The 8558-nt window shown below is 40.0% G+C and overlaps 1 protein-coding gene across 1 annotated transcript; it reads right to left on the bottom strand.

The window, feature by feature from the left end:
• Positions 1–158: 158 nt before the first annotated feature.
• Positions 159–8093, bottom strand: LOC146505338 (uncharacterized). Its single transcript, XM_085182029.1, has 10 exons — positions 7772–8093; positions 7074–7209; positions 6877–6987; positions 5692–5824; positions 4917–5095; positions 4660–4733; positions 4319–4481; positions 4158–4240; positions 2657–2847; positions 159–1535 (listed from the first exon to the last, which is right to left on the bottom strand). The coding sequence occupies exons 1-10, from the start codon at positions 7890–7892 to the stop codon at positions 1047–1049; spliced, it is 1680 nt and encodes a 559-aa protein (XP_085038155.1). The 5' UTR covers positions 7893–8093; the 3' UTR covers positions 159–1046.
• Between the last annotated feature and the right edge of the window lie 465 nt (positions 8094–8558).

The following is an 8558-nucleotide window of genomic DNA, read 5'->3' as shown; positions in this document are numbered from 1 at the left end:
AATGCTTTTCCAATATGTAAATCAAGGGGGTGATGCCAGGTCAGAAAATTGTGTGAAACATATTTTCTTACAGCATAAAAACATCTTCAGTATAAATAAAATAAATCGGGATATCAAGTGGTAACTAGCTGGAGAGGAAATCAAGACAAGAGAATACAGAAGTTTAAAAAGCCTTTATGTGATCAACTTCATCACTCCATATGTACAAGCGGCAGTACAGCAGACACTGAATTATGTCACACGACATGGCCACTCACACAGACCAGACACACCAGCCTCTGGGGTGTGTGGAATATCATCTATAATCTAGAAATACAGACCTGAGGGACACATAGGAAATGAGTGTGTGTAATTGAAGGCATGAAAAAAGCATATCCCATTAATGAGAGCAGAGGAAGTGTCGTGGCACAAATGACTCGGAGCAGGTTAGAGAGGTAACGACATTAGGTTGGGAAGAAAGTCTTTTGGGTCGTCTGTTGTTAACCATTATCTCCAGCTAATCACTGAACTTGCTAATTTTTATGAAAACACAGTAAACTTTGATCAGTTGTATGTTTTACAGTACACCGTAACAAAAGTTTATTTAGAGCAGCAATAAAGAATGACATTTAAAAATGATTACTGGGATACAAAAACGAGTATAAACACAGGCTTTCATGTAGACGCTCGCTTCTAAAACACAGTATCAGAAATATTGAGTACTTTACACAAACAATATAAAACAACGAGAAAATAAAAACACTGTTTCTTAAAGTATGAGTTTTCAGTGAGGTCTCTAAAAACTAGGCGAATGTCTACATTTGTGGTAGATACCCTGCAAGTCACTTTGTGAACTATTGTCCTGGCAAATCTACTCCATAGCCTATTTAATATCAAAATATATTAGATATACTAAAATCAAGTACAAGATATGGCATTAAAGTTACTGCATCTAAAAAGGACATCATCACAAACCACCTTACACAGAGGAACTAAGAGTGAGTATTTGTACTTGAGCAATACTGGAAATGTTTCAAATAAGCTGCACAAAGGTCAGAGTGACAGTTTTAAATGTCTATGGCAGTTTTGTCCTCTCTGTCTTGTCTGCTGCCCACCCGTCTCCGACCCTCCATCAGAAATGACAGCACTATCGCCCAATGCTGTGCTAGTGACCGCTGTCGTGCGGCGCTTTCGCATTGTTTAAAGTAGGTGGTTGTTCCAGTGGCGACAGCATCAAACTGCTCAGTCAGAAGCCACACCTCCCAGATGAGTGTCAGTCCATTCATGATCATCATGACAACAACCCAGAAATCCTCTCCTAACAATGTGAGCCACAATGAGAAGCTGCGGCTGCCTCCAGGCATCTTGCTGTACAGGTAACTTATTCCTGTGGCAACAAAAAGAAGGTGGGCAGCCACCATGGAGAGGATGAAGACCAGGAACAGGCGGTGGTTACCTCGGCCAATGCACCGGTTGAGGAAAAGGCAGTGATGGTCGTAGTCTTTAATGCACATTTCACACAGCTTGCAGTGTTTAGTGTAGTCAGGCTGAAAGAGCTGTGATAAAGACAGGAGAAGGTCATCAAAATATTAGAAAGAAATAATGCATTTAAAAAAAAATGTACAGGGCTTTAAACCTGCATTCTTTCTAATGACCCACATAAGGCCCCTCAAAAAAATGTGTCTGCTAGGTAATATTCAACTAATTTACATTTTTCATCCCAGAAAAAAAATGTATATGTGTGACACAAGCTGTACGGAAGAAGGATGACAAAGATGACAGATTCATTTAAAAGCAAGAACTTTGATTCAGCGAGTTAAATTTTATAATGTGGAAATTTAAATCTTGCATATAAAGTCCTATTTCATTTCATTTTTTAATCAGATATTGGCTCTATACATGATGTGTTACTGAGGGGCTCAATAGAGCTGTGGTAACAGATTTGCCTAACAAGCAAAACATCCGCGCCTTGATCCCGGGAGGAGACACAAAGCCATTTATGATTCCATCAGGAGGAGCATCTGGCATAGAAATCAAACATGTGGAGCTACCTGCTGTGGTGATATTTGTTAATAAGGGAGCAGACGAAAATAGGCAACAAAACTGAAGTGTACTAATACTACTACTAGTCAGTTTAGTCTTTCTAAACTAGATAGCTTCAGTACTGTGGTGAAGTTTACATCAATTTATGGTGTTGTAAGGAGACATCCAGAACAGATGGTGATGATGCTGATTAAATTCACTTACTAAATTCTACCTTTTATACTAGCTTTAGGCTGTCGGCATCTGGAATCTATATGCTAATGTATCTTGTTCAATTTTTTCTTTTTGCTAAATCCACAGGAAACAGTGAATACTTGAGTAGCAGTACATGTCACAGCCTGTAGACAAAGAAAAATATATCAGATCTCACAAATCAAGTCATTATGTGACTTATTACCAACTGATTCTTTTCCTCTCACCTCACTGCAACACCAGATCTTATGGTTCCCCCACCTACCAAATCCCTGCATATATTACCTGGCAGCTCTGATATCTGTGGTCTTAACACACGTGCGTGAAGATCTTTGCTAATGTGAGGGGAGTTACAATTAGCAGAAAGGCTATGTATATATTTCTAGATCTAAAGGTGTGGCGTGTAAAACAAGTTACCAACATGCCCATATGAATGTCTCACCTCACAGTATGGACAGAACCTTTGTGGGCTCTGGTTCTTCTCCACCAGATCAGCGATACAAGAGAACCGAGGATCTGATTCTGCTCTGTCTAGTGTCCCAGGGTCTTGTGTCAGAACCTTACAGAATAACCCAAGGAGTATGGAAAAGTGGACCATCGACACCTGGGTTAAACTACTGGTTGGCCACACACATTCACAACATTAAGGATAAAAATTTTACATACATTTAAACAGACTCGGTAGAATACCAAATAAACTAGTTGCAGTTTACATCAGTGTTTGCTGGAATTCATATAAAATTGTAAAATGTATATATATGAAAATGTGAAAAATGTAACAGTCAGTAACCAAAGATTAGTGTAACCAATTCAAAATGGTAAATATGGTTACATTTTCATCTTTTCCCTTTCCTGAGTTTCACCATTTTTTTTTGTTTTCGAGTGATTTATAATGTTGCAGTGAAGTTGAGTTTTGACTTCTTCTTCGCCACACCTGCCTCCATATCACCCTATCCTCTTTTCCTTCAACCCTCTGCATGTCCTTCTCCGCTATTGTGAATCTCTCCCATGGTCTTCCTCGCTGCCCATATTTAGCATCCTTCGCCCAGTGTATCCACTATCCCTCCATCTCAGCCTTGTATCTCTAACTTCGTCTCCAAACTGCTCATACTCTTTTCTAATCCTGTCCCTCCTGGTCACTTCCACCAAACTCTTAGCATCGTCATCTCCCCCACCTGTATTTTTGTCAGCGCCACCATCCACAAATAATACATCACAGCAGGTCTCACTACCATCTTGTAAACCTTCCCTATGACTCCATCTGTCACAAATAACCCTGTTCACATTGATTACACCCAATGCTTGGATGGTTGACCCCCAGGTACTTAAACTTTCACTACCTCTACTCCTCGCATCTCCACTGTTACACCTGCCTCCCTCTCATTCACACATGTATTCTGTCTTGCTTCTAATGACTTCCATTCCTCTTCTCTCCAGAGCACATCCACAGCTCTTCAGACTCCAGACTCACAATCACAATATCGTCTGCAAACATCATCGTCCACGGAGACTGCTGCCTGACCTTATCTGTCAACCTGTTCATCACCAGTGCAAAGGAGAAGGGGCTCAAAGCTGATCCCTGATGTAATCCCACCTCCATCTTCAACCCATCTGTCACTCCTACCACACACCTCAACAATGCCTTGCTCACTATTGTCCTCACTCTCTCCAAGATTAGATTAAACAAAGGTCCCCTCTATCCTACACATCTCCATATGTGACTATTTGAATATAAAATGTAGTCACTTCATCATACAGTGGCATTCTATTTTGTCATAAATAGTGTATGATTCTGATGTGTTCATCCATGCATCCAGTTGAACAATTGTGCTGAACTCCTCCAAGACTCACAGCTCAGCTAACGTAGGTGTGTGAAAAGCTGAATTATCAAGAAATATGTATGAGCAAAAGACCTAATATATGCTAGCTTTTTAAAAGGATATTAGGCATCATTTTTCCATAGAAGCAGAGCAGAGAATGGATAGAACCAGCAATGAGGGTTCCCAAGTAGATCGGGTTAGGTAACCTAGAAAGAAGACATATGCTATGTGATATAATAGCAGTAAAAGATGATTATTTACATGCACTACAATTTTTGCCAAACCTTTGGTATGTGGTCATGCGGTGGTATTGTGTGAAAATGCTTCTGGCAAGCCATGGGAAGAGCAAACCACAGATTAAACCCCCATAGCCTCCCAACATGGCTGCAATCAGCAGGATGGCAGCTCCACTCAGCGATGGAAAAAACAGTGTCCAGTAGTATAAAACTGTTAAGAAAGAAGAACACAAAACATCCTTTTACCTGTTTATATGATCACATTCAGCATAAAACATCTAAAAAAAAATCCAATTTCAGAGCTGTAACATGAACTGCTTTGCAATTATTATCTTTGTGTTTTTATTGTAAAATGAATGAATAGAGCTCATATACAGAGCCAAATGTACCATGAGACTCTCTGGGCTTGTGGTGTATTGGCTCATTAATGTACCGACTCAGTAGTTTGGTGAGTTGCTGATGTCTAGAGAAAAAATACAGCAGAGTAATAATCAGCATCATAATCCCAAGAGAAAGATCGAATCAGGAAAAGCAAACATACTGGATATTTCATAGGTACCAAAGGATGCTAGAATGAAATGCAGCATCCTTCTAGTTTTATGAGGGGGGTGGGGGTGTCACATATTTCTGGAAGCAGCAGATTCACCTAAATGTTTTGCCCTGTTTGCTGAGATCCAGTGGTGTCAGGCCGCTATGATTCTTCTGATGGAGCATCCCACACCCTGTTCTCTGCAGTAGTATCCAGCACACTTCCACTCCACCCCTCTCTGCTGCGACGTGAAGCGCTGTCGCACCCTGCTGGTCAACTGCATCCACAGCACACCTCTGAAACATATTTGCAAATCCCAGAAAATGTACATAATTTAAGCCTTAGTTTACATTTTAAACAGTTTAAAAGTGGAAAAGTAAAAAGAAGAAAAAACAAATATTTGCAAAAAAAGTGAAAAAGATAAAAACATCAAGAGAATGTCTATTATTTTCAGACGCATTAAAACAGGTACAGGCATTGGTGGAAATCACTGCTCAGGCTCTTGAAAACAGTCAGTGACTACAATTCAATGCTCCATCCCCAAAATGCAAGTTGAAACCATGCATTCATCATGCAAATATATACTCTGTGTGCTACATGCAACACACAGAGTGAGAGACAACCAATCACACTATTTACACTATTAATAAGTCATACTCTAAATGTTTGGGTTAAAGAAGCACAAAGATCAAAAGTTGACTAAAGCGTAAAGTCACAGTACATTTTTGTATGATGACTTTTGTCATCCCGGCAGCTTTTACATAATATATATTTGACTCAACATTTTTATTAAAACTTTCAGATTGGATATTATCTTGTGTATTACTGTGTAATAATACTGTTGCACAACTAAAGAGGGTGAAAGAGGCAGACAGTGAAAACTGTATCATACCTGGTCCTTGAGCAAATACCGAATAACTTCTGTGTTTCCTGTGGATGCAGCCAGGTGAAGGGGAGTCACCTGGTACATGTCTGTGTCTGTGAACCTAAACATTCCTGTCTCCCACAAATAGTGCACTGCAATGCTGGGAAAAACAACTAACAGTTAGTGCATGCATAATACAGTACTTTGCAAAAGTCACCCCACATTTCTTTATACTTTCCTTCCAAGAAGCCAGACTTTCTTCTCATTTTTATAAATGTCTTGAAGCAATAGTTCTCCAGGCTTTATTTTGTAGTTTTAATTGAATTTTGGCTGCTTTTTCACTCATTTTCTGTTCAGGACATACAGGAATGTTCTGTCTGTTAACCCCCTTAACGCTGACCTGGACTAAAAATCAGTCCAACAGTTTTTTGGGTTTTTTTGGAGTGATCAATGCAAATTTGGAAATTTTGGTTCTATCTATTTATGTTCAAATCAGTATACATACAGTGAGTGTCTACAGCCATCTGTAAAACATGGCAGAGGCTCTTTAATGGCTTGGGACTGCATTTCAGCCAGTGGTGCTGGGAATCTTGTAAAAAATATGAATGCAGAAAAGTATGGTAGGATTTTCATCCACCATGCAATACCATCTGAACAGTAACTGACTGTCAACAGCTTCTTTTTTCATTGTGACAATGATCCCAAACACACTGCCAGTGTAGTAAAAGCATATCTGGATAGAAACACATATAGTAAAAGACTATCAGTGGATTGGGTTCACCAAAGCCTGGACCTTCTTATTAAAGCGGTGTGGAATTATTTTGACAGAAAATGGGAGTAAAGGCAGACAAGATTTAAGGAAGAGCTTTGAATGTCCTTCAAGAAGCCTGAAGAACAATTCCTGAAGTCATCTTAAAGAAATCACAAGAAAGCTTGTCTAAGAGAGTTCAGGCTGTGTTGAAGAATAAAGGAGATCCTAATGACTTTGAAACTTATTAGAACTGTACATCCTCTATGTCAACCTTATATACTGTATTTCTATTTCTATTTATGTTTATACATGTATCAATAGATCACTATTTCCCATTCTTATAGCAAAATATAAAGAAATTAGGAGTGGTTCAGGGCTTTTGCATAGCACTGTATATATAACTGTGTAGTAGCCCATGGCAAAAACGACTAAGTTTGTGATACAATGTTTCATCCACTTACATGCTCCCCCCAGTGACCGCATGGTGCAGTGATGTTTTTCCCTGTAGGTCTATGAGACGTAAATCGGCCCCGTACTGCATCATTTGATGTATGATGTAGATGTTCCCTTGCCTGATAGTAGTACAAAGTGCACAAGCTCAAATCAAGCTCTCACCTTGAAAATCCAGGCTTTAACTAAATATGCAGCTGCTGCTCACCTGCAGGCAAAATGAAAAGCTGTCTGTCCTGCATCACATGTCAGGTTAGGATCAGCTCCTGCACTAAGGAAAAGGTCGACCAAGGCTCGGTTACCATGCAGAGCAGCATAGTGGAGTGGGGTAAAGCCACCCCAACCTGAATGATGAGAAACACATTTACATTACACAGTCAAGCTTGATGACACTGACCTTCAACTCTGACTTTGACTAACAATATGAGACTGGCATAAATGCATCGACTGTCAGCCTGTTGACGCTGAAAGCCCTCTCAAGTTTGGGGGTTGGAGTAGTTCAGCACAATGTGACTTTGTGCTGTGTTGTCACAGGATCTGTCCATCTCTTCATCACAGGATCTGTGCCAGACCATCTCACAGAAGAGCTGCAGCAGAGTTAGGTTTCTTTTTGGCATTGTGGCAAAATCAAACCAAGAGAGACCAGAAAATGATCAAATATACAATAACATCCGGTAAAACTATAGTTAACTCCCGGTGGCACATTTGCACATTTTTCCAAAGTTCTAAAGCCAGGCATGGCAAACAGCATAAAGTGGGTATAAACGTTCTCTTTCTAACTAATGTTTTCAGCAGTTTTCTCGCAATAAAATGAGGAAATCGAGAAATCCCGACGCGATAAGGTTGAATAATAACCTTTTAAAAAAGCCAGATCTTAAGTTTGCACTGTATCTCTTCCTAGCTTACCTTTTTGCTTGAGTATAGATCGGTTACTCTGAACGAAGTGTATACACTCTTCAATATTTCCTCTCTGTATACAATCAAATATGTCTCCACCGCTGACGGAGGACACGGGCATCGGATGCATTATGATGGGTACACGGAGGCCACCTTCTAATGTTACCACCGACAGAAACTGCAAAGGAAGCAAAATCAACTCCTGGGAAGCGGCGCTACAACATTATAAGGTAAAGTGAGAAGGGATCTCATGTATCGCTACAAAGCAACCGAGATATTTCATTGTGTCAAACTGATTGAGGCAATCCACGCCCTGGACACCGCATTGGTTGCAAGGTGTCACGTGGCCGCGCTTTGCCCAAAGCACGTGGTCGCTATAAATACCATGACGCCTCCAAAGTAAGCAGTAACGCTGTGCTGTGCCGCGATACCAACTGTTACTAATACCAGTACCAATACTTTAAAACCATAATGACAGCTTATGTGGGTAAAGGCAGAATGTCGTTTTGAAAATAAATCATAGATGATCCTATTTCACGATTTCTTAAAAAATAAATAAAAATAACAGTCAAAGTAGCCATTCGTTTTTCCCGACTCTTTGAATACCTCCCTTCCTAATTATCTCCCTTCATCTATTTTTTTGTGTTAATTTAGTCTTCCTCCATCTCTTCCTCACTTCTCCACAGACGGTGCATCAGAATCAGCCTCCTGTGACTATGAGGCCTGGTTACTAGTTGTTGCTGGTACTACTGTTCATGGTGCAGCAGCCCAGATAGTTAACATGTTGGTTAATTTG

Source organism: Neolamprologus multifasciatus, chromosome 13 (assembly GCF_963576455.1).
Source record: "Neolamprologus multifasciatus chromosome 13, fNeoMul1.2, whole genome shotgun sequence".
Classification (NCBI taxonomy): Eukaryota; Metazoa; Chordata; class Actinopteri; order Cichliformes; family Cichlidae; genus Neolamprologus; species Neolamprologus multifasciatus.
The sequence above is the reverse complement of the archived record's forward strand: the minus strand, read 5'-3'. Positions and strand labels throughout refer to the sequence as shown.

What these genes read in the sequence shown, in the direction of transcription:
- LOC146505338 (XM_085182029.1), bottom strand. Translation starts at nt 7,892, where the DNA reads ATGCATCCGATGCCCGTGTCCTCCGTCAGCGGTGGAGACATATTTGAT. An exon ending in AAACAGGGCAAAACATTTAG is followed by an intron (nt 4,734 to 4,916) that starts GTGAATCTGCTG and finishes TTTTTTCTCTAG; the next exon opens with ACATCAGCAACTCACCAAAC. An exon ending in CAAGCCCAGAGAGTCTCATG is followed by an intron (nt 4,482 to 4,659) that starts GTACATTTGGCT and finishes CTTTCTTAACAG; the next exon opens with TTTTATACTACTGGACACTG.